This window comes from Morone saxatilis, unplaced genomic scaffold (assembly GCF_004916995.1).
Source record: "Morone saxatilis isolate NCDOM2014 unplaced genomic scaffold, NCSU_SB_2.0 Contig15, whole genome shotgun sequence".
Lineage (NCBI taxonomy): Eukaryota > Metazoa > Chordata > Actinopteri > Moronidae > Morone > Morone saxatilis.
Window position 1 is genome coordinate 16,136,482 of NW_023339707.1, and position 26,505 is coordinate 16,162,986.

The 26,505-nt window shown below is 41.8% G+C and overlaps 1 protein-coding gene across 10 annotated transcripts; it reads left to right on the top strand.

Moving 5' to 3' along the window:
* The first annotated feature begins 228 nt into the window (after positions 1–228).
* Positions 229–25,705, top strand: znf512b (zinc finger protein 512B). Of its 10 annotated transcripts, none has more exons than XM_035657583.1 (18): positions 229–385; positions 644–1,119; positions 2,676–2,810; positions 11,839–11,918; positions 12,075–12,203; positions 12,542–12,717; positions 12,829–13,112; positions 13,218–13,289; positions 14,114–14,248; positions 14,981–15,108; positions 16,357–16,449; positions 18,944–19,042; positions 19,638–19,892; positions 20,040–20,381; positions 20,571–20,672; positions 20,866–20,928; positions 21,524–21,622; positions 21,823–25,705. In XM_035657583.1, exons 3-18 carry the CDS (start codon positions 2,678–2,680, stop codon positions 22,165–22,167), a joined length of 2,535 nt encoding a protein of 844 aa, XP_035513476.1. In that variant the 5' UTR covers positions 229–385; positions 644–1,119; positions 2,676–2,677; the 3' UTR covers positions 22,168–25,705. The 10 variants fall into 10 exon arrangements, with proteins under 10 accessions (XP_035513476.1, XP_035513482.1, XP_035513479.1 ...); XM_035657589.1 differs by having other exon boundaries at positions 19,740–19,892; XM_035657586.1 differs by having other exon boundaries at positions 14,114–14,209.
* The last annotated feature ends 800 nt before the right edge of the window (positions 25,706–26,505 follow it).

Genomic DNA, 26,505 nt, shown 5'->3' on the forward strand with positions numbered 1-26,505 from the left:
GTAAAGCTGCTATAGGCTGGAGGACGCACGGGGAGAGAGATCATTTTAGCAGCAACTAGATTAAAATACTTGGCTGAAGGTTGATTTAAGGAATTTAAGCCCTGACCCTTTTTTCTTTCGTCAGGAACGAGCGCCGTTACGTCGGAGGAGCAGCACGAGCCGGCATCGCAGCGAGTTCATTAGACAGAACCCCCCCCCGCCCCCCCCCAATATTAATCTGCTCGATATAGATAATAATAACGCGAGAGTTTGCAAGTTGCTTCAAGACTGTAGTTGCAACTGTCAAAGGTGGAGTGGATACGCGCATGACCTAACACACATTACTGTAATACTGTACACGGCCGCCGAGATAATATCCGTATAAAAAAACCGAAATAATCCCGAGGTAAGGAACCGAGGAGTATACCAAAACCGACCGAGATTTGGCGTTTCTGCTCGCTTTCCTTCGCTTCGTTTTCTTTTACTCTAACCAACTGTCTCGCAGCCGTCGACATTACTGCACTAAACATATTTTTGTGCCTCCCTTTAGCTCCATGCCAGCGCAAGGATTTTTTTTTTTTTTTTACTCCTCCTTCGTAATAAAGTCGCCATTTTGCTTCACTGCCTATATAAACCATCCCGTATTCTAATATTTTTCCTCAAGGAGTCGGGGACCTACCTATCTTTCCTGGCTATTTCTGCTATTTCTGGAGTGTTTAACGAGAAGACAAGAGGTTGAAGAAGTGCCTCGTGGTATACATATTAATGCAGGAAAGCAAAGGAGGGGGGGCAATTGGAAACTGGGAATAAGGTGAAAGTATCCAGGATTTCTTTTCATGTACAGACGAAATTGTAATTTCTCTACTCCTGCCCTGCTCTTTTTTTTTTTTTTTCCCCTTCTACCTCGTCGTCGTCTGCAGAGTGGGGGGACCGGACGACGGTGACGACTGTCCGCTTCCTTTCAGGCCCCCCAACACCAGTCTGACCGGTCCTTGACGCACAGCAGGTGTGATTGCCATGTAACATAACATTGGTGGAAAAACGCCCACTTAGGTGCCTGTCTCCTGACCCCCTCCTCCCTCACGTGGGTGACCCGGGGCCACCCGGCCCCTAGTGCTGGGTGACTGCCCGACAGTTCAGGTAGGTGTGGCCGACCAGGAGGAAGAAAGTGTAGCACTCTGTGTGTGTGTTTTTTTTTTTCCCTTAACCACATAAACTCTGTAACCTTGTTGTAGTTGACACACACACACACACACACACACACACAGAGAGAGCATGGCAGAGTGCCACGTGCGGAGCTAAAATACTTATTTCCAGGTTGGTTTGTCAGCAGATTGTGTGAAGGAGATGTGAGTGGGTGTCACCAGGTTGTGTTGTGTCTAGCTAAATGTATGGTAATAATGTAGGTCTGCCGTTTACTTGTACAATTATTTTTTTTATGGAAACACGAGCTGCAATGCTTTTTTGAATAAAATAAAATGAAAAAGAAATGTTCTACAACCAGAGCAAAACTAAAAAAGTGTTATAAAGAATGTTATAGGATTACCAAATGTACATGCATTGTGTACAAAAAGTACAGAGGTCACTACTGAAGCTCAGTTTCTTTTTCGAAAGTGTTTTTTTTTTATTATATTCATCTGTGATAATTCAGCAGTCTATCTTACTTTATCTTTATCTCTCTCACCACATGTTTATATTAAGTATGCTAGTCTGTAGTTCTCTTCACACTCTGACACATTATACAGGAACAGGAAGGTGTCTAGTGTCGGTGTGTGCAATAATTCTGCAGCTTGCATCCTGCAGCGAGCTCACGGTGCCTTTTTAAAGTCTACTTTATTAACAACTTATAACAAACTGTGAGCACGTCATCAGCGTGACGGATGAGCCTTCATCGCTCAACGTAAAGTGAATAACATGGCATGTAAACAGACACTGAGTGACCCCCTGCTGAGTGACCCTGTGTGTGCTGTTGTAATTCATTAGGAGAGTCACATGAATGTGTGCTAAGAGAAAGCATGTTGGATCCTAATCAGTCCCACTTAGCATAATTAGCGATTGTCAGCCTTCATCCATTAGACTGCCCCATGCTGACTGACTGAGGGTTCAGCACCAAAACAGACATATATAGGATTACTATGGATAATGGTGGCATGGTATTTATAATGAATTGGTGGACTATGCTGTGTAGTCTATTGAGCAGTCAACAAATAAGCATTAGCCCTCAATTAAAGCAACAACCAAAAATTCGCTGCTGACCACGTGACCTGATGAAGAGGTTCATCGCTTGTTTTCATAATAAAGGCAGAAGGCAGGGCTGTTCAGGAAAGGAGCTTTGTGTCCCTGTCTCCCTCTTTGACTCACCTTTTGTCTAATGGGCAGAGCATGGAGTTAGTGTGTAAGTGAGAATATTGATTTTGAAATGAAACATGGAAGGTCACAACCTCATTACCACCGCTGATGATGTGTGTGCCCGCACTCAGATAACCTTCAGTCCAAAAGCACCGATGGCCGACATGAAGGAAGTTCATTGTGGAACAAGGAGCCTGCATCATCACAAGCTATTGATGCAGCGCACATTGCTAATAATGTTTTGGCAAGCAATGGAACAGGATTAATGAGCGTCAGAAAGCATCAATATTGCCTGTAGCTATCTCTATCTTCCCGTGTGTTTGTAAACCCCTCAACTACCATTGCAGGCATGGAGAGCCCAAGTGGCCCCAGGCTTGGGAAGCTGTCCTCATCAGGGCTGCCAAGGGGCCGGACCCCCAAGCATGGACATCCCCAGGAGCCTGTCAGGACCACGCCAGGGCCTGAAAACAACAACAAACATAGTGAGTGACAAGCCGCCGCTTCGTTACATGGAGACAGTGTGTGACTTTATGCAGTGTGTCTTCACAGGTTGTTTAAAATGTGGGAACGCGGGAAGCTTTTGTTTGTGTGATCCAGGTTTGCTCCTGAACTGATTCCAGGATGGATTTCACGTGGTGATGCGGTGTAAGGAGTATTGTTTGCCTACAACATGACACACTAACACATATGTGATGACTGGAATTCTATTCGTCTATACATTCAGTTGACTTTCCATTGGCTGGACTTTTGTAATTCCAAGCTAGCTGTTATTATTGACTTAAGTGTTGTTTCTCAGGGACTGTCCCTGCTGGTTTTTTGAATGGGTTATACTTAACTAAAAATCAATGGTCCCCCAGCCTCAATGTAATTCTACCCCTCTCACCACAGAAGTGCCTGGAAAATACAACATTTTTCCTCAGACTCCTTTACAGTGAGAAAACCAAACAAACAAGTAGTGCCAAGCATTGACATGAGTGAAACCCCAAGCCATCTGGATGGAGATGGAAGATTTTGAAAAGAGAGAACCGGACTGGGGAATTATGTTTCAATCCAATAACCAGCAGATCATCATGACTTTGTTAATAGAGTCAGACTTGGAAAACTGGGGCTGTTCTAATATGACCCAGTTGTTTTTGTTGCTACAAAATAGCCTCTCTTTTCCCAGACACACACACACACACAGCACCCACACTGGACTAGGTGCTTCAATTTGTTTTCTTTCTGTGTTAATATTCAGCCCTGTAGGCTGGATTTGCATTCCTGTGTGAGTGTGTGCATGTGTCCCTGTGTGTGTGTGTGTGTATCACAGTGTGGACAGTGATACAATGCTTGTATTGCAAGACAGAACCGAGAGTACAGAAGAGCACGGGATAGTTTTTCTCATGAAGTGGTGAAGCCATTTATGAAATTGTTTTAATTGTATGTTTTTATCTGCCTGATCTCTTAACAGTTATCAGTCTAGCACAGGCTCACAGTAGGGTCTCCAACTCCTCATTGTATACAGGCTGACAGCTGATGTGCTGTTTTTGCTCTTAAAGAATTTATTGTAGCAGAACACAGTGTATTCGAATGACAGGTTTTTTCTCTGCAGCTTCTTAGAGTCTTATGTTTTATAGATTTTTTTTTATGCTTTATGACTCAATAAACAAGATGTGTTTATAAATCAATCAGCGCAAAGTTGGTAGTGAGTTTTGAGAGGCTAGAATTGAGAAACACACTCGACTTTTGTTCATTAATGAGTACCGGCGATGATTGTGTGTGTGTGTGTGTGTGTGTGTTGAGACAACGCTATCACAGGTGGAGGTGGCTCCTGGCCTTCATGGGACTTTTTCTGGTAACTTTAGACTCTACTGTTTCTGCTTGCCTATTTAGTATCGGTTTTCCACAGTTGATCTTCTTTGTCATTAAAGTAAAGCTTCTCCAAAGTACTGGTACAGTAATTATAGCAGTGTTTTTGATACTGCAAGTCTGTGCTAAGGAGACCATTTTAAGTCTCTTCTAAGAACAGCTTCCAGCACAATTTGATTGCACAAGATACAAATCTACATTCCACTATGTTGTAGTTGAAAAACTTACTTGTTTGGCTGGAAAGTTGCTCTTATCTGGAACATTACCAGGGGTTTCCCTAGCCTTTAGAGGGGCTTAGTCGCTAACATTGCCAGTGGACTGAGTTTTATGTGATTATGAGGTTTGAAGATTCTCTAAGAACATCCAGCAACCTTAAGGGCAAACACAAGGCTACTGGAACACACGCAGAACTAAATGCAACAGTAGGAATTGATTTAGACACAAAGCAAAGCATAAGAAATGCATGAGGAATTTTACATTTTCATTTCAAAAAGGCATTGGATTACACTGGCATTTGTATTCCCCATCCACCGCACCATAAGTGGTGTGCATTATGATTCACTGAGATGTAGTTGAGGCTAAAACAAGAAGGTATTCATTGACTGTGATTGGACTTTGTGTAGTTCCTCCAGCAAAACAACAACTCCATCTACATCAAAATGCTTTACCTCTTCAGACACAAGCCCTCGTCTCAAATCAGGCCTCCTTGGTATATTTTTCATCAGTGACTGGCTTGAGCGTTCTATGGCTGATGATAAGGAGAAATGCTAAAGTGCTAATCATAATGAGCCTGGCGCTAGCTTGTGAATCCCAGGGGGGCTGTGCGCCTCGGTTTGGGAAAACAAAGGCATCAATATCTAAAGCTCCCTGTAGAGTTATCTCAGCGCTTCGTCACTGTACACAGTGTGCTGCTCTTCAGGTAACCAGGTAGCACACTATCTGCCCTCTTCCAGCTGGTCATTTTCAGTGCATATCAATGGAAAGTTTGGACCCTGTTGTTTTATTAGTTCTCGTGCTGATCGATAAATGTCCTTGTTGGAAACTTTGCATGATGTAACAATGAAGAAACCATGTCTGGCTGAGCTGTGTTTTTTTTTTTTTTTTTTACTTGTGGTTTCCTGAAATCCCTTTATGCTTTGTATACATGGAAACACAGACTGCAAATTGGGTTTGTGCGTTTTCCTAGAGTGGTGCGGTTGAGCTGTCACCTTGCCACACCAGACAACTTGCAGGAAAGGATGTGGTCCTTGAGGGTGCCTTGCTCTCTCTCTTTGTCTCTCTCTTTTTTTCTCACTCTTACATTTTTTTCACATTAACATCTTATTAGAGCTCTAGTTTTGTAATTTTTCTCCACTTCCCCGAGCTGTTAAACAACCTACAGTGAAAGTATTTGGACAGAACTAATGCTGTTCTGCCAAATGCTTTAGGCAGGCCCTTTCTGCAAACATTAATGCAAGCATAAATGAGTGGAGTCTAGGCGTGTGTGTGTGTGTGTGTGTGTGTGTGTGACTCTCCTCCTTCTTTGATGGAGAGTGGTGCAGTACCCTACCTGATCCCAGGACACACTCTTTCCATTAGGCATGCCGTGTGCGAGGTCTCTATCTCTATCAGACCTGCAGATGTTTATATGATTGTGGCTATGTGTGAATGTTAAATGTGCTGGTTTGTGCTGTTTTTGTGTTTACATGTCTGTGTGTGTGCACACAGGCATGTGTGTTCTCAAATGACAGTCCTCTACTCTGACTACGGGACCTTCATTACAGGCCCACAGACGCCATCTGCTGACCCTGCATATTTGCTTCAGCAGCAATCTCTCTCTCTTCCTCTCTATCTATTGCTTTCTCACACTTCCTTTCGCTCGTTTGTTGTCCCATTCTCCACACACAACTTTTTTCTCCTTTCCATTTCATCCTCTCTCATCTCTCCCTTGTCTCACTTATTAGGCAGTATTATCAGCAGCAGTGAATCACTGGGCCTTCAGCCTCACTATTCCTACCACCTTCCATTCCAGCCCTGCAACCCTCTACACCCTGCTCCCACCCACTATCTCCACTACCCATCCTCACTCTTCTCACGTCTCATATTTCTTAGATTTTGTATTTTTCACCTGCTGATGCTTTGAGTCTCCCAAATTGGTGAAATACCAAAAGATGAAATCAATAAGAGCTATAGATTGAAGAATGTTTGTTTTGGGATGAAATTGAATTCTGCTGCTTTTCTCAGCCTGATGCTGCATCTCGTTTTAAGGAGAGTCCTTTGTCATCTTTGTCACACCTTTATTTGGCAGGCTTGAGGATGGCAGATGAGAAGGAGTACAGGGAAATGGGAGAGGAGAGAGATTGAGTTGGTGAGTCACTGTCCATAAGGAGGGCACTGCAAACAGTCTGGATCAGGCATTGTCTGGCTGGCTCACATATACTGTATGAGCTGTTGCATAAACACACAGGTTTTTTTCATGGCTGCTGGTATATGTGTGTACACCACAACATGTCTCAATGCATATATGGCAAATTCCACCAGGGTGTATGTATATTTTTCAAATTTTCTGTAGACAGTCTTACATTTAAAAATGTTTTATTTTCTTCGCTTTCAGTTCACCTGTCAGCATCGTCCCCCCCGGGAGTTCAGTCATCCGAAGCTGTTGTGATTGGATGTCACTAAACACACTATTGGCCATGGGCCAAATGGGCATCAGGCAATAGATTAGGTTTCCAATAATATGAAGCATGCAGCTGATGTGGAAGGCTGTAAAATCAATGCAGGTCTGAAGAGGCTGTCGAGGTACTATGAGTCACCAGATTATGTAGCAGGAATCTCGAGCCTGTGCTCTCTGCTTTGATTTGGCTGCTTTAAGTGTGGTTTTGTGGCGCTAGTAAACTGACAGCCTACCGCAAGTCTGTGTGGTGATTCCTGGCCTCTAAAGTAATTCCCTGTAGGGTAGTTCAGAGAACTGAGGGCAGTAAAAACGGTGCTCGCTTAGGCCACTCACTCTTCTAAGACTGGGCACCTATTACCAGTTATTTAGTAAGAAGATCTGCAATTCCATGTCTGTTTATAGCTAAGTCATAGAGTTGTACAAACCTTGAAATCAGTCCAACTACAAATAAATGATGTCCCGAACTAATAGATCTATTAAAGCCACTACATGAAAAGTTAGAAATGCACACCCCCAGTAGTAGTATCGAAGCACACTGTCACAATGCATGCTGTTGTTATTTTTCATATATGTTAAAATCTATCATTTTGTCAACTATAAACTATAATTTTATGTCCTACATGTTATTTTTGTAGTGTTGGTAGCATTCTGTACTCACAACATCTGTAGCATGTCAGTTTTTTTCCTTATCAGAGTCAAGGGTCGAAGTATCAAGGGTTTTGAATACTGTACATATTGGAAAGCCCCATAAGGCAATTTTGTGACATGTGATATTGGGCTGTATGAATAAACTTGACTTGACTTGGTACTTTCCAGTCCGATTGGTAGCATACATATCAACTCTATATATCACTTGCATGTTCTCATTTGAGACAAAATAAGAACCCAAAAGGGGGAAATGTATGCTTCGTATTTTTTTGCTTCATGATGACACCCTTGGTTTTACATTCATTTGACAGAATGCCAATAGGCATGTGTTTGCAATATTTCGATAGAGCCATCATAGGCCGAGCAGTCACACTGACCCAGACAGCTGCCTGATACACAACACAAGATCCCCAGACTCTGAATGCGACCAAACAAAAGTGGGAAAATCATACACTGTTGTGTGCACTGTTAACCTCAGTTTGCAGGCTAGATGGCTAATTAGGTGCTCAGCTGCAGCACGTTAAACAGTATGTAAACATACCTGCAAACGTCTGGTTAGATGCTGGTGCGGTCTTTACTCTTCAATACCACTAACAACGTGCTGTTTGCCTATGATGTAGACTACTGGCGCAAATGTATTTACTGTGTCTCCTTACAGTGTAACACCAGCACTTAGCTTGCCAGCTGCTCAAACACTGACGTGTCCCTCCAGGTGGCTATAACAAAAAGGAGCATCTCTGATATTTGAATGCTTTTGATAATTAAGAAACTATTAACAATACAAAAAACACTTTGACATAATATTTGACTACAGAAAGTAGTCTGCAAATGCTTGCAGAATGATTTCATTTTACTATTAGAGGTAGTAAAATGCCAAAAAAGGTATTTTGTACTTTGCAGTGTTTTCACGAAAAATAGAAATAACTATGATGACAAATTAGCATTAACATGTTTGTGTGTGTCAACATGTGTTTCTATATTATCAGAAACAAAGTTATACGGAAAGAGAGTGAGAGAGAGGGAGGGCAGGAAGAGAGAGAGAGAGAGGAGAGAGACGAGACGAGAGAAAGGAAAAAACAAAGACAGAGAGTGAGAGCCAGACTCGTTGAGAGAGTCTGGTTTTCTTTCAGTTAGTCAGTGTCTGGGTAGCAAGACCATTCTGGTGCTGCTCCACCTCTCTTCTTCTTCTTACTCACTGTCTGGAATCAGGCCTGACTGGGAAGGAAGTATGGGGACGTCTCCAAAGAGAGGTGCGTATATGATGGGAAGATTTGTACTGTGTGTGTGTGTGTGTGTATAAAGAGAGGGGAGTGCAGAATGAAAAATAACATAGGAAAATAGGAAGTAGTAGGAGGTGTCTGTGTGCATGTGTGTGGCGAAGTGCTGACGTGTTGCTAAACTGAATGTGCGAGAGAGGGGAAAGTTGTGAAGAAGTAAAAGTAAAAACACAAGGGATAGAAGTAAAAAACAGAGATGACAGTAAGGTCCAGTGGTTGCATGCACTGTAAACCAAGGATAGCTTACACATGAAGGGGATGGTTACACTCTGTCAGTGTGTTTACCCTGAAATGTGTCCAGGTATATCAGTGTCTTCATCTATTGTCCATTGAGATCAAGGAAGTAGTGATACTGTGTCAGTGGCGAATTGTGTCAGTGGTGAGTGGTGTTTGTGTGTGCTGTCTTTTCGAAACTACAGTATGTGTCTAAACCCTACTGTGCAGACACAGACAAAGGCTCCTGTGTGAGTGTTTGTCGAGGAAAACAAATGACTGTTCTGTGCGTACGCCTGTGTGTGTGTGTGTGTTTGTGTGTGTGTGTTTGTGGGTAATGTGTGCACCCTTGCACTCAGGGGGAGCAGTTGCAGGCGTAGCTAGGAGAACTCAGAGGTTATTTGAGATCATTAGGCAGCTGCCTGCACTCCTGGGTCCTGACTCCTCTCTTCTCCTCTTCTCTTCTCCTCTTCTGTCAGGATTCACCAGTGTAGAGCAACAGTTGCAGACAGCTGGGAGCGAGTCATTCTCTGACATTAGTTGAACAGCTGTTTTATCCCCATGGCCTGTGCCTGAGAACCGGGGGTTTAGATTTGACACAATGGGCCTGCTTTGTTTCATACCAAGACAATGGTTGTGATTGCTGGAACATCTGAGCGCGAGTGTGTACTACCCATACTCAAAGCAGGCAAAGCAAAGTAAAAGAAACACATTTTATTGTATTAGCATATCCCCCCATGAAAGACGAGTCTGCTGTTGTATTTTTTCATTTTTACATGTTTGCATCCGGACCTGCCCTGCCTTGGCTTATGTGTGTACACGCTTATTTGCATTGCAGCCTTCTATATCAGGGCCTAATTGTTCTGCTTGCTGGAAAGAGGCCTCTGATAGTGGTAACTAAGACAAGTGGATCTTATTCCCATAGCAACAAGAACATATCTTTCCCAAGAGCAGAATTCATTAATTATGCCTTTCTTTTACAGGACCTTTATTTTCTAAGACAGGAATTAGAATGCATGCTCAATTTCCTCCTCAGCAAAGAGCTGCACCGCCGTCTGCATCACCTCTCCAGCTGCTACCCAGACAGCTAATAGAGAAATGCTCTGTCGCCTGGAGAATATTAATACACTCATATCTATGCACACATAGCACACACACACACACACACTGGTAATGGTTTTGTGTACTTGCTTGTGTGTATCAGCATGCGCTTTTATGTGTGTGTTTACACTTTGTGTCATGAACTATTCCCAAACACAGCCAGCAATGCTGTGCTACTTCTCATTCAATCTTATTCAGCCTTGCCGTATTTTCTTTCTACCTTATTATTGCAAGTCTGAAGTAAAAGATTACATATAATCTGTCAGCCTGTGTTTGTGTCTGTGCTTGAATGAGAAACAAAAAGAAGACAAATGAGGTAAAAAAGGAAAGTTGATACTGTGTAATAAAACACAGAGGGAAATGAGAAGGGGAGGTCATGGTAGGTTAGGCCTGGAGTGTGTTTTTATACACATTAAAATCACTGACATAGAGAGATGTTTTTGGGTTGAAGGCTATCCTTTTTGCCAACATGACCTGTTTTGGTATGAGCAACGATGGCAGGAAGTCAATTCATTTATTTGATGAAAAATCCTCTGACCATTTGTATAATCCTGGTAGGCACACAGAGTGCCCTGATCCAGTTTGGGACCCGACTTCACTAGGCACGTGTGCATCCCGTCGCTGCTTGTCAATACGTTTGCAGGAGAAGAAAGCCGTCTCCAGACACAATGTCATGTTCCTCAGCATGGGGAAGTGAAATAGATTCAAAAGAGAGTCTGTGCGAGACCATTGCTGCCTTCCACTTCACAACAAAGGACTGTCATCTCTACTTCAAGTAGCTTCCCTTTGACATTCTCTAGATCTGATATGACTGAATGGGCTCTAGAAGCACCTCTGTCTCCTCCTTGCCTTGTTTCTGCTGCCACTATCCGGTCTTGCCAGATCAATGCAGGGGAGTTGAGAGCACATGTAAAGATATATCATTGTGAGGAGCAGAGTACAGCCTCAGCTCCTACCTGCAGCGCTGTCATTCAGTATTCTGCTTGGTCAGAGGAAGAAGACATCTGCCTCTGCAATTCTCTCCTCTCTCTCAGCATCCTCTGTGCCCTCCTCTCCTCTCTGTGCCACACTCCTCTTCTTCCACATGCATACACTCATCCTCAGCTCTCCCCATCTTCCCTCCCTCTCTCAAGTAGCACTGTATAGAGAAAATAGAGTGCAGGGCCGGTAGTGCAGAGGTCTAATTGTAGCAGAGAAGAGAGCGGTAATGAGCCAGTGCACTGCCTCTCTTCTGAAGTTCACATGGAGAAAGATCTGGAAGGGTGTGGGGAGGGTCAAGAAAGGGAAAGTGAGAAAGCTAGACACAAGGTGAGAAAAGAGGTAAGCGGCAGAATGAGAAGACGGAGGGGGAAGAAACGAAGAGCAGGAAAGACAGAGAGCTGAGGCAGTCGGTTGCTGTTGTTGCCTGTTGTCAGAGGTTCACACAGGCACTAGCGATTTATAGCTGATCTATTTGGCTCAACAGAAGGCCTTCACTGCCCTCTCTCTCTCTCTCTCTCTCTCTCACACACTCACACGTTCTATCTCTTCCTGTTTCTCTGACAATCCCAATCCCAATATATGAACTCTTTTCCCCATAACTGTTTGTATTTGTTTTAGTTGTATGTGTTGATGTCCATATTCAGTTTGAAAATGTGAGCGAATTCAGGGATTTTTCAAGCATCGTAATGTTATCCCTTGTAATTTAATTGTTCTGTTCCATGAATGTGAAGCTCTGTCAGCACTCTGTGCTAACTCAGAAGTGTTTTTTCTCTCTCATTTTACCAGGTCCAGTGTGTGATGAGCCAGCAGAGGGGAAGAGGAAAGGTCGTCCTAAAGCAGAAGTGCAGGAACTGAGAAGCATCCCCGTGAGTATCTCTCTTTGAACTGAGTGGGTATTTGAAGTGGGCTTCACTTTTTTCCTGCACAGAGTAGGCAGCGCCCCATGAATATGCACAATATACAGTACAGTATAGCGATAATCCTTACCTGTATTGAACTCTCTCTTCCTCACCCCCGAGCAGGCCCATATGATAGTACAATGGAAGGAAGAGTTTAAGCGCCGCTCCCGAGTTAAGTGTCCGTGTTCAGGCTGCTGGTTAGAGTTTCCCAGCATCTATGGCGTCAAGTACCACTATCAACGCTGCCAGGGGGTGAGTCACTAACCTCTGTTCTTTCCTGCTATGCAGCTTTTCCTACGTGTGCTTCAGAGTAGACTTTAACCGTAAATATGTGGAAGACAAGCATCAAGGGAAGGACCATAGCCGTCAGTGATAAATTACCTTTAAAGTTAATAAGGGCTTAAACTTCCAAAGAATTTATAATGCTCACACCCCAAATATTTAGTGATTACATGAGCTGTTGTGCTGTTTTAAGAACTGGTGATTAGTCAACTGAGAGCTTCCAGTAAGAGCTACCCTCTGTGATTTTATTTTGCGTAGGGAGGGAGCTAAGTCTAAATCCCCTTTCCTCGTGTCTCTGTTTCTATCAGGCCACCGTAGCCGAGAAGCTGAGTCACGGCTGTCCCTACTGTGAGGCAGTGTTTGCCACAAAGGTGCGCCTGCAGAAGCACAAGCTGTGGAACCACCCAGACAGGGTTAGTATGGAGCCCAAGGACGAGCAGCCTAAGCTTCAAAAGACCCCTGTCAAGTCCAACACCAAGAAAAGGTGACTGGGATTTAGAGCTCAAATTCCCACTCATACTGAGCCGCATAATGGTGTTAGTAACGTCATAATGCTGACTGCCCAAAATTGTTCTCCCTCGGTCTGTGAATTCAGGCCCATGGAGAACAGTCCCCCCTCTCCGGTGTTCTTCAAAGTGAAAAAGACCCACGAGGTGTCCTCGCCCTCTCAGAACGGTGAGCTGGCCCACCAGAAGTGTGAGAGGAAACAGCACAGCCACAGCCAGCCTTCACAGCAGATTCACCAGTCCCAGCCAGTCCAGCCTCAGTCCCAGCAGTCACAGTCCCAAAGCACGTCGTCTGATGGGGGTGGCAGTGAAAGTGAGGGGGGCAGCCTTCCCCCTTCTTTCCCTGATGAGGATCCAGAGCGAATGAGGCACAGTAAGATTACAGCATATCTTTCGTAACGGTCCACATATTTTTCATTATATGCTTGCACTGTATGTTTTTGACAATTCCTTGCTCTGTGTTTTTCTCTTGAGCCAGGACGGAAGCAGAAAACGCCTAAGAAATTCACAGGAGAGCAGCCTTCTATATCTGGAACATTTGGATTGAAAGGTAAATACGAAAGAAATTGTTCTCTTGGTAAGCCACGTTTTCTTATAAGCACTTGCCCATAACAATCAAACCACCCTGCGTAGTAATCTCCTGTGGGTGTGATATTAATAAGTGAATAAATGTGAAAAAGGAATTGTTGCAATGTGCTCGCTGATTCATCATTGATTACTGACAATACAGCAGGCCACAGATTCCCAATGATGATTCACTGAATATTGGGAACCACAGGAGGACATATGTACCACTGCTTGAAGACAGTTATAGAGGATTGTAGGCTCGTTCACTACATCGTATGATTAGGAATGCTCCCTGCTGCTACTGATCAAGGGTACCGGCCTTTTTACAGTAATGTAGCAACTGTAGAGGTGTTTCATATCCGGCTAAATGAATCAGTGACTCACACACCAAGTACACATCATATACACACACACAACTTTTCTAGCCTCTCTCTCTCCTTCTGTCTCATTCATAATGCTGAAAATGTTCAGTGACTCATATAGCATACACAGGGCTGTAAGCTATTTATCATCACTTATCAAACAATTCGTCCACAGTTTGGAGGACTCACTGCTCTCTCTTGCTTTCTCTCAGTCACTGATTCAATATCACTCAAAACAACCTTTTTTCATTTTCTACCTATTTTTCCCTTTTATATACAGTATCAACTTTCTTTTTTTGTAGTATTTCTCTTGTTCAGCATTGTCCTCCATCTGTCCCTCTCTGCTTGTGTCTCTCACTTTACCTTGAATAGTTTCAATAGGAGTATTAATTACTACCATGACTGTGGGTCTATGTGTGAACGTCTCTGTGCGTTTGTGTCTTAGGTATGACTAAGGTGGAGGAGAAGCTGAAGGCGGGCCGTGCAAAGAGATCAGAGGGGAGTGTGTTCAGCGAGGAGCCCCAGAGAAGACCTACTCCAAGTCAGTCCTCAAAGAAAGACCCAGCCACAACCAGCTCTGGTGAACACCTAGATCAGTTTTTTAAATTAGTCAGTTTTCCCATAAAAAATGTAGGGCTCAAAAACCAGTAATCCCAGTGCAAATATGACACTTGAGTTATGGCTATTTCTCTTCAAACTAAAATTTTAACTCAACAAAAGCCCAAATTGTTGTGAATGATGTCATGTTGTCCTCCAAGATACATAATATACATCACAAACTAGTGATATAGGGCTACAGTTTACAGATTATTTTCATTATGGATTAATGTTTCAATTGTTTGTCCATTTAGTAAATCAACCAGTTAGTATATAAAATGGTCATAATTTCCCAGAACCCAATGTGGTGTCTTCACATTGTTGTTGTTTTCTCTTCTCAACAGTACAAACCTCAAGGATATTCAATAATAATTAAATAATACATAGAACAGTCACTCACATTTTAGAAATGGGACAAATTATTGTTTGGTATTTTAAATCACAAAATTGTTGTAAATGTATTTTCTACCAGGCAGCTAAGTGGTTAATTGACTAATTGTTACAGCAATACTGTGATCTGTCAGGGATTTGATCAGGGACTATTTCTTTATCACTGACTCACTCACTACACATTAGCACTTGCTAACTCAAGCATAAAATTAAACTGTAAGAAAAGGAAACAGGAATACTAGGTACACAAATGAAAATGTTATACCCATAAAGACACCAGACCAGACCAGAATGACAGAGTAATACTGTCTTCACGTTTTCAAAGGTGCTGTTCCTGACACCCAGTGGCAGCGAGCTATCTCAGAGCGAGGTGAAGTGGTGTGTCCCACTTGCTCCATTGTCACAAGGAAAACAATCCACGGCCTCAAGAAACACATGGAGATTTGCCAGAAGGTAACTGAGCGATACAGCTGTCCATCAGATTGGGAGCGGGGTGGATGTGCTTTTACAGCTTCTGGTAGAGCTTTTTGTGTAGCCGAAAAAGTTGATTTCCATCAGACTAGTTAATACCTGCAAAACAGACGCCTTAGTACAAGCTTGTTTTCAGTGCATTTGCTTCTGGAGGAGCCTGCCTGCTAAAAAATTTACATGATCATGTAATACCTACTAAATGCTGTGGGTACACAGTTCAGTTGGAAAGGAGTTTTAAATCTGTGCTGTTCACATTTACTTCGGCATCCTGTATAATGTGACACTATGCAATACACATGGGGTGTTAATCTGAATGGAGATCTATGGCAGCCAGTTAGACAATACAACGGCTGCGTGGAATCCTTATATTACATCAACAAAAAACAGTTTACCTATTGACAAAACAACAATTGTTATCAAACTTTTTTTCAGTGTAATTATAATATAAAGCTCTCTAAAGCCAGAGCTGTTATTTCCACATTGGATTGTAACTTTGACTGCAACGTTATTAGATACTTTTCCCTGAGGACCCCATTCTGCAGAGTCTAGGGAGCCTTTACAGTAATGATATTGATTGGAAGGCTTTAGAAATAACATCAGGCAGTACCTCAGTACAGTAATATCAACCAGGTTTTTCATGTAATATCCTTTACTCATCTGCTCTGATAAGAAAGCTAATATCAGTTGAAATCAATTAAGGGGATGGACGTCTGTGGTTTGTTTGCATTGCATTCAATTGTGGTCAATTGTAATAAAACTGTGGTAGGGGTGAAGCATGGAAGAAGTTAATCCAACGACATTATATTGAGCTTTTCCTGAGGACAAACCAGCTGGAGAGATGCGGTAGCCTCTACGCCCTCAGAGAGATGTGTTCCTGCAGCCACTTTAATGGCTCCCTGGCCCAGTGGCCCGTGTGACTCTATTAAAGTGACAGTCTGCCGTTAAGCAATGACAGAATCACCGCATTACCGCTGGGTCACTCACCATCAAAACACCTCTGTCTCTAAATCAATACTGAGGCGAGGAGAGAAATCTACGAAAAAGAAACAATATGCGTTAAATTGACTTTTCTGGTTCCCAAAGTTGCTTGATATATCCGCAAAATTGCGCACTAATACCAAAGTCTATTAGGTTACAGATGAGATGTTGCTACATTGATAGATCCAATAAAGAGTATAGCCAGCAAGAGTGGGCGACTTTGATCCTCTGTTTGGCCTTTAACCCTTGCAGCTCCAGGATGCCCTGAAGTGCCAGCAGTGCCACAAACAGTTCAGGTCCAAGGCCGGTCTCAACTACCACACCATGGCTGAACACACCACCAAGGTACATCCACAGAGGCACACACGTGCACACATATGAGGTTGTAATTCCTATAGTGTGCTTATAAACAATGATTGGTACCCTCTGGATTTCTTTTTGATGGATTTTTACCCCCAAATCCATCACTCAGTAGTCCAGATGTGGATGCTTCGGGGACTCAGAGAGCTTATGTTTCACCACTGTCACACTGACCCACTGAACAGGGTAGTTAGTTACTAGACACCACACCAAAGCTCTACACACATTCAGGAGGAGGTCAGACTTGCACCTGTGGCTCTATGTACGGGCATCCACCATACGCTAACTGCTAGTGTCAGCTTTCTGTGTATTTCTGAAGTGAAGGGTGTCCTGCATGTGGATATCATATAGGTATGTATCCGGAGTTGAAAAATGCATTTATTTCCTGTGTACTATACTGCATTTTATCTGTTGCATATTCATTGTCAGCTGCTATGTCCTTCTCTAAAAAAAATGTCCCAGCATTTGTAAGTGATCATACATTTGAACTGGTGATTTGTATTCTCGTCCTTGAAGTTCTCACATTTCTTTTCTGCAGCTGTCTTAACTCAGACAGCAGAGAGCTTCATTAAGATATTATCATGACACTCTTGCATTAGAGCAATGGTACTGCCATGAAGTTTGCTGAATAATTCAACACTGCCTGTTTCAAAAAGTATCATGAAAGATTAATGAATGTACGTGCACAAAACCTTGCAGCATGCGTGTTTGTTTTTCTAATAGCATATGATATACGTGCACATGCGTGTATGTGTGTGAGGGGCTTTGGGTGTGTATGTTTGTGAGTTTAATAGTGATGATAGATAACCGTGTCGTCCGTGTCAGCCAAGTTTAACTTTCTGATGCCACCATTTGTTTTCAGTCGGGACCTGTCGGGCCCTGACCTTACTGGTGGCATTCCAGTCCAGCAGAGCAAAAGACAGCAACTATGTGTATGACAAAACTAAGACGCTCAAAGGTTTCACCAGGTAGTCTTCCTCAGCCAACTACTGAACTTTCCTGGAAAATTCCTCTCAGATTAGATAATTCAAACTTTTGTGACAGGCCGAAAGCCATCACTGTGTTCATTCTGTGTAAGTGTGCTGCCGTCTGTGATTGTGCTCTAGATTCAAGTAGCTGCTGATCAATGAAGGCTTTATCATTTGCAGGTTTGACTAGTGTCATACTCTTTCCTCTCTTTTCTATGTACAAGACTGAACTTTAAACATGAGTTAATTCAAAATTCAAAGACCAGAAGGAGATGACACATTACTCAGAATTCTTAGACATACCCATAGCCCCTTAGTAGTGACATTTTCTACTATTAGGCCTATATATCTAGAGAAGTTAAGTTAGTATCAATCATGTTATTTGTTGTTGTTTATGTTATATATTGTTGAAGTGTGTTTGGGGCCATGTTTTTGAGCAAGAAAGACACTGAGGACATTTAATATCTCAAATGAGGGATGTACCAATACCAATATATTATTGGGTATCAGGTCTGATACTAACCTCATGTACTCGTAATCGCAGTCATAAAACTACTCCGATCCTTTTTCTGCTCCTTTTTGTCATTAGTTTTATCTCTGGTAATGTTTTTGCTGGTTGTATAACCATTGGTGTTGAATATGTTATAGATTTTTCTGTCATTTAAGTTTAAAGCATTTTGTACTTCTTGTCTTGCAAGAAGAGCAGATGAAGTTTGGTTTGTTTTTTTATGTAATTTGACTTGGCGTTTGCACTAACCCCAGGACCAGTGTGTTGTCAGTGCGGTCACGTGGCACAGCCTCAGTGCAGTGTAGGGAAAACACAGAGAGCTGACAGAAGGACAGGGGTCACCCACTGAGTTTGACCTTGATGTTGCTGCTGCCACTGTGATACTGCTGCCTATTCTCCCTCTCCCTTCTCCTGTGCTTGCTCTTTTGCTCTCTCTCTCTGTCTTTGATAGAGGCATTAAGAATACATTCTGATGTTGTTTCATGCCCTCCCTATCCCCCAGTGTAAATCAATGGCTGAGCTGGTGTCTGTTCTCTTGCCTGCAGGCTTGAGTATGATTTACTCTAAGTAGTGAAGTACTCCGGCAGTATCTCATCTCCTTCTTACGTTCGCAGAAAACTAAGGTTGTCTCTCAGTCATCTCAGTTATTTCTCTGTGTGTTAACACATACAGTCCACTCCACTGGGATTCCTTAATAAGTCCAGACTCTCACCAGTCCCCTGCACGTCTCTTCTTTCTCCTCCCTGGCAGCCCTGCCATCTGTTGTTCTGGTCTTGGCTGGAGTTTGGCACCAGCCCACACTCGAGTGAAAACACGAGTTTGACAGTTGTCATAAACATGCCTTGAGTAACAGCCTCACCATGAAACCATTTAATGATCCTGGCACAGTGTGAGCACCCGAGATGGAAAACACATTTTCATCAAATTTTTTTCTTAATCAGGAGGGGAGGGGAAGTGTTGCGATGGGACACGCTTATGCGACATTGTGTTTGTTCCCCCTCAGCCCTCGGGGAGCGAAGGCCAGACGGGCGACAAGCACAAGGAGAGAGAAAGGCTGCGCCGAGTGCTCAAACAGATGGGACGAATCAAGTGTCCTAGTGAGGTATGCACTCCCTCTTTCTTCCTGTGTCTCTTTCTCTTTTCCTTTCTCTCATTCTTTACTACTCTTGCTCTCTTGTGTCCTCCATTTCCATTTGTCCAACTTTTCTGTCTTTCATGTCACATTTTCCTCTCTCCTCATCTGCCAGTTTTGATTTTGTTTCTCCCTTTTCCTCAGGCTCCTCTTTTTGTGTCTGCCTCCTTTTACCTCTCTCCCTCCTTTTTCCTTTATGCCTTGTTCTTGACATGTTGCCCAAAACCACATCAACACTCTGCTTCCCATTACTCACACTAGAGTGCAAAAGGCAGAGAGAGGAAGAGAAAGAGCTGCAAAAAATAGACTCTCTACTGTGACATGTCCTCGCACTGAAAAATGAGCAGTTTCCTCCTGTTTTCTCTGTCTTTTTAACAGTAACCACAAGATATTGACCAATTGCCGTAATATTTTTCCATTAAACCTACACTTTGTTCCACTTACCCAATTTCCTGCTTAATGTGTGTTTTCATTCTGTCTCATTCTGTCACTGGCCTCACATGATCACACAAACATTTTGTGTGCGAACACACACACACACACACACACACACACACATATACAGGGCTGTTCAGCCCACTTTTCCAGTCTGATGGGCTACCAGTACCACCAGAAACGTTGTGGAAGAGAGTTCTCTGACGATGAGAAGCCTGTGTTTCTGTGCCAGCACTGTGGAAAAACCTACCGCTCCAAGGCTGGCAGAGACTACCATGTGCGTACCGAACACTCCCCGACTATCACCACCACCATGACAGCCACCACCAACAACAACAACAAGGACAACATCACTGACACCAACAACAACACCGGCAAAGAGAGGGTAAGATCATCTTGGAAGACAGTAGTTATTATAGGCCATTTTCTGTTTCCAGCTGTTTAGAAGCATTTTCAGAAGAAGATTTTACTGTGATAAGTAGCAGACGTTTTACCCACATTTTCCACTCAAAGTGTCATACTGCTCCTCCAGGTGATCTCTGAGGAGTCTCCACCAGTTGGTAAAAAAGAGCAAAGCCAGCCTGAGAAGAAGGATTGGCAGGACAAAGCACCATCCAGCCAGCCTAAGGAGAAGGAAAGAGAAGCCAGGGACAAGGACAGGGAAAAGGAAAAGGAGAGGGAGCGAGACAAAGAAAAAGAAGCACAGAATAAGAGCCAGGGGGATGATTTTGAACGGACCCCCAGTGGCAGAGTGAGGCGCCGGTCAGCTCAGGTGGCAGTGTTCCACCTGCAGGAGATAGCAGAGGATGAGCTGGCCAAAGACTGGGGCACCAAGCGCCGTATCAAGGATGACCTGGTGCCTGATAGCAAGAGGGTGAGGACAGAGAATGGATGCATTACGCACACATCATCCACATTCCTAGCAGACATATAGACATGAGTTGACATAAACACATGCATACTCACCTCACACACAGATACGAACATCTGGCAACACTGCAAATAGACATTTAAAATTGTAACACTACCAGGAATACTGATATAAATGTCCTCTTTTGTGTAGTTAAACTACACCCGTCCTGGCCTCCCCAATTTCAGCCCAGAGCTACTAGAGACCTGGAAGAACCAAGTTAAAGAGAAGGGCTTCATCTGCTGCACCAATGAAGTAAGAACATTGACTTGTTTAATGTGTCACCATATACAGGAAATTACTCTTTCCATATTTGAACTACACAAAACATTTTTTCAGATGTATCTCAATATTGAGCACTAGGTTTATATTATTAAGGCCATTGATTTAACAGGAATATGGATTGAGTGAGCTTGTTCACTCACTGTTTGTTTCTCTTTTGTCTCAGAACTGTGAAGCTGTCTATTCCAGTGTGTCAGGACTAAAAGCCCACCTTGCTAACTGCAGCCAGGTACAAACCCTCACCTGCACCTTTATAGTGTCTCTGTAGACAGTATAGTACAAATAACAATGCACACACACGCACACCCACACACACATATAGAATTCCAGCTGAATTTTAACCCAGATTTGTTCTTCAGCTCATAGCCAGGTCAGGATTGTTCTCATCATAACTTCTATTGTTGTTTAATGAGTGTATCACTGAAAGAGAAAACACTGCAATACAATACAGCATAACAATAAATAAAAGAAAGTTATAAAGTACAAGAAGTATTTTGGTAACATGATTTGAAAACATCATAAAGTTGAAAAATAGCTGTCGGAAAATGTGTTTATTTTTCAACAGCTAGGACATGATAGCAATGCTTAACTTAAAAAGTATGAGGAAATAAATGCATATATTAATTTCTAACTTCTGGTGTTGACTGATACCTACAGGTTGTAATTAGGTGTGTAACAGGGAACATGCTGTGGTCTGAATAATAATTGTTGCAGATTCATCAAGCATGCATTGCTATAGAGATTGTTTTGAGCTGAACAACTTACATATATATATATATAAATTATACTGTGTGTGTGTGTTTGTGTGTGTGTGTGTGTTGCAGGGTGGTGGAGAACTGGGGAAGTATACTTGTCTGATCTGTCAGAAGGAGTTTAGCTCAGAGAGCGGTGTGAAGTACCACATCAGCAAGACACACTCGCAGGTGGGTCAGTCTCTGTAAACTTGACAAATGATTTAGTTTTACATTTAAATGACACTCTCAAAGGCTCCATTTACATTTCTGTTAATATGTGATTGTGATAAGAAGGTGTTACATGGTTGGGAAATTAGATGCCTATGTTGTGCAAACAAGTTCTTGACTTGTGGGTAGTTGATCACTAACAGTGTGTTTTATTGCCTTAGAACTGGTTTCGTGCTGCAGCCAGTCAAGTGGTCTCGAGTAGTAAGAATAAAGTGCCGGAGAACAATGGGATCAAAGCTGAGGTGAGGAACGGTGCCACCACTGGTAAGAAGAGGGGCCGCAAGCCCAAAGAGCGCCCATCTGTGGTTGCGCCTCTCCAAACAAAAACTGAAGCACCTATCGCTACTCAAAACTCAACCCCTGCCATGACCCCTTCCACGGGCCCAACACAGTCCCCCACCCTGATCCCCGACCCAACGGACAGTGCTAATTCAGGCCAAAACAGACAGCCCATCCCCTCCGCCGCCAGACGAAGCAAACCCAAGAGGCTGTCATTGTCAGAGTAGCTCTGCTTTTGTCGACCCAGGAGCCAGAGAGGACGCTTACTGTAAATGTCATGCCAGGAAGCTAAAAGACCTTTCTAGCTCAACACAAGGACTTGGCACTGAGAAGAAAGTTAAATCAACCATTAGGAAGTAAAACATTTAATACAGACTTTAAATTCTTGGTTTTGAAGCTCCAGAGTGAACGTGTCTACTGTTATAAACAATATTCATGTAACAGTAGGGTTTAATTTCTCCATTCCATTTTTGTCTCCTTTCTAAGGCACACATTTCAGTTTCTGTACTCACAGCAGGGGTGTCAGTAGTAATCAAAGATAAAATCCTGACTTCTACATGGATAGCATTTTCTAAACAGAGGTAGTATTCCAAATAGAGAGTAATGCTCTCTGCAAGAGTCATGTTGTGTTTGACAGGTTTAAAAAAGGATATTCTATTAGCATGGTGAAGTCATTTATTGATAGCTAGTGTTTTCACATTTTTTTTCACAGATATACTGTACTGTGTACATAAACAATATCTATATCTATATATCTATATACTCAAAGCAATGATGCCATCAGTCATTTTCAAGCCTGACACATCCAATTGGATCATGAGCAATCAGAATTTTTGCAGTGTGTGCTGTAGTGCAATGTTGGTTTGAACTTGATTTTTTAATTACTTTTTGTTTTACTTTTACTGTCTTTTTTTACTTTTCATGTTTCGAGTAAGCAAATGTCATATAAGCTAAAATGTTGGTCAGTCGTTAATCATATTCCACTCTGTTTTTCCTACAGCTATGTGGCTATCACTTAATTGACATTTGCTCTTATTTTATCTGCATCCCATGACGATGGAAGGTATCTGCTTTGACAACCATAATTAAGTGTCAAAAAATTATTTCCACAGTTCTTTTACACTGAAGTTAATAAGCAGAATACCCCAAAAAGTGATTGTTTGAGAGTTCCATCTGTAAGGTATAAGTTAGTTATAATAACACTTGATATGGCATTGTTTAATTGATTTTAAACAAAAAAAAAACTTGAAGCATTCTGTCTAAAATAGGACTCGTAAAGCTAAATGTTGGACAGAAAAATGAATTTTGTGTGAAGCTTGTTGCACCATTGCAGCACAATCAAATGATGTGACAACATTTTAAAGGAGGCCATACTTTGGCTACTGCTTTAGCTTGAATCAAAGAGCTGAGGAGAGAATTAGAAATACTATCTTTTATAGAGAGGTTGAGGAAAAGAATCTTTTATTAAACAAAAAAATTGCAAATGAAGATTCACATATAGTGATGTATATGAATTAATTCCTGGATGCTCAAAGTTATTGCCTTGCACTTTAACCCTTAACCCTTCTCAGTCCCCTCTTGTATTTTTGCACTTCGGGGATATTCAACCTAACCTAGTGGCTGTCAGGCAACAGGAGCGGGAATATTTTACTTTGATGAAAAATGAAACTAAATTTGTCTTTACATGGGTAATGAGCAGCATGGTTAACTCTGTCTAGAAAGTATCTGTTATCCAACAGGACTGTATAATTATGACTCACCACATAAAGCCATAACTGGTCTTGTTGAATTTTCAGGCTGCTCTAATGTTAGTTTAGCTTCAGATAAAAAATAGTAATAATCCAATATTATTAAATGACTTTTCAAATCTAAAATGTGTGCAATCAGAGAATATTTTCACTTTAACATGTTTAAAGTAGATACTTGAATCCACAGTTATATTAACGATTTGAACAAATGAAAACTCCATAAATATTTGATTTATATTTGCAGTCTATGTCCATAAAAAGAATGACTAGCTTGCTTAAAAAAGACACAGATCATAAATCTATTTTATATTCTCTTGTGTGTATTACCTAGATAGCAATCTGATAGCTTTGGATAAAGTTATGATGTGAGGATATTATGGTGAGATAATAAGGGTGCTTTACTTGCCACTCTACCTTAAGGACCTGATACATCAGTCCACTAATTCATCCTGCCATTTTGTCCTTACTGGCAAGTCCTTTGAATTTTGCACCAACAAATGTCAATGTCATAATTTAAATCAAGCACTGATGTCAGCAGAAAATTTTCAAGAAACGTTGAATTTGAAATTTATGTGTCCCGGGTGGTGTCATCCCTACGCCATGACCTTTTATATTGTAAAGCAAAGATTTGAGCTGAATTTCTCCATCATTAATCAACTGGTGGAGTTTATTCAGGTGGGGATGATTATGCATGTGTCTGTCTCTGTTAGTGGGATGGACCTTTATCTTCTATCCAGGTTAAACTGATGGAGAGGATAAGTTAGACAAGCACTGATTGGTCCTCGGACCGTTTCGATTATGAGTTGTCCGGACCTTGTGTGTGTGTGTGTGTGTGTATAAAACAGTTAGCACCTTTGTAATGACTGGATGTCAGAAATGGTAACACTTGTCGTTGAGTGTTATGCTGTGGCACAGAATCAGTTCATCAGCTGCTTGTTACTTGTTTCATTAATAACGTCACATTGACTGTGTTTACCTGACAAGCTTTGGTGTTGCAATATGATAGTTAGGCACTGCTTTTAACAGTGGGTATTTTATATTTTATCACACCCTTTACTATCTGTCTTCCTATGATGTGGAAACCACATATCTATCCCGCAGTGTGAGCTAACTGCAACATGTTTAGAGAGTACAGCAATACACCATATTTAGCTGGTTTTGTTGGCTTGCTGATATTTTGATATTGATGTGTCTTCTCAAAATTGTATGGCTTTTTTCACTCCCCCTACTTTTATTTGTTTGCTTTGAAAATGCTTTTTACATATTATGAAATCTAACAAAAAGGTTGAAAAAATTTGTAGACCACAAAGAACATTGTAGGCCTATGTGTCAGCATACACTGTTATTTTATCCATTTTTGATGATGCACATAAATTGAGCTTTTTCAGTACACGATGACAAACACATTGAGAGAGTCCTTTATTATTACCTATTCAATATGGGACAACAAGGCATATGTATGTGTGTTTGTTTCTGTATTTAGTGCACTTACTATACCATGAAATAGGCTTGAAATAGGAGTGTTGTTGGAGCTTTCTAGTTACCCTGACTGTGTGTGGTGTGACTTTTGTACCTGGGGAAACAGCAGGCTCAAGTGTCTTCCCTTTGTCAGAAATGTTATTTCCAAAACCAAGGTTAATCCCTAGAAATCCCCTTAGACAGCCTGAGAATTTTATCCTTTTATTTGGACAACAGTGGTTCGTTTTGTATGCTACCTACTTCAAAAGCAGGAAATGGCTTCCGCGCCAGTTGTCGGGGCCATTGTGAAGAAACTGTTGAGAGTTTTCAGAGACGAGATGTTGTAGCTCATAACTGGTTATGATATATAGGTAACAGGTGAAATGAGACTAATGATGTATTAAAGATTTCCATATCTAAAATTAAGCTGTATAGAACCTAACATAGGAGGCATCAACACCTCCTTTGAGTCTGAACTGTTACAATTTTTCTCCCAAACTTGTTGTATTACCTGTGCATTAGTATCCCTCAACTAATTAATAAAGGTTTGTTGACTAAATTTGTGTCATCTGTGTCAACTTTTAAATAACTTTTGATAGCTGTCGTCTACAGTAGGTTTTACAATTGATGTAATGACTAGAGTGTAACAGAGTTTTCTCGCAGTGGAAATTTTGTCTCGTCAAGCACAGGTGTGCCTAATAAAATTAAAAATTGCCTGTATTCCTTTGTGCCAGTTTCAAGGATCCTGTTAGTGCATGCTGTCTCACTCATACACCTAAATGGAAGGGAGCCATCATTAATTAAATAACACCTGTGATTTTCCTCTTATTGCATGCCACAATGTCAATTACAAAGAATGTAATTATATAAATTAATAATTCAGCTTTCATATCTACAGAAGGGTCTTTCCCAGCGGAGTGTGTGAGGCTTTCATCATGCTAATGTGGGATTTATTATGATTCAGACATACATATGCAATTTGTAATAGCAATTAGTCATTGTGTCTCTACATTTATTGTCCTACTTTAGTTATCATTTATTTTGATTAAGTGTATTGTCAATAAAATTGTTTTATAATTATGACACTCACTTATAATTATATGACATATAACGGAATCACACCAACATTTTAACAAAATAATATGTATATGTGTAACAAGATAGCACTAAAATGATAAAAAAAAAAACATCTGTGTTCAGATCTAAAATCTCACACGTGGCCTGCTGAACCTCACCCAGGCCCAGTATGATTATCATACTGTACATGCTGCTGGCTGTACAATAACCAAAGAACGGGAACAGATGCATTCTGGGACTTGAAGTCCACGTGGTGGGCCGACGCTGACGTACCCTACCGAT

Bases quoted from the DNA above. Each gene is read 5' to 3' on its own strand.
- znf512b (XM_035657583.1), top strand. From the start codon at position 2,678: ATGGAGAGCCCAAGTGGCCCCAGGCTTGGGAAGCTGTCCTCATCAGGG. The intron at 14,249-14,980 runs GTGAACACCTAG...ACGTTTTCAAAG, and splicing joins CCCAGCCACAACCAGCTCTG to GTGCTGTTCCTGACACCCAG. The intron at 20,382-20,570 runs GTGAGGACAGAG...TCTTTTGTGTAG, and splicing joins TGGTGCCTGATAGCAAGAGG to TTAAACTACACCCGTCCTGG.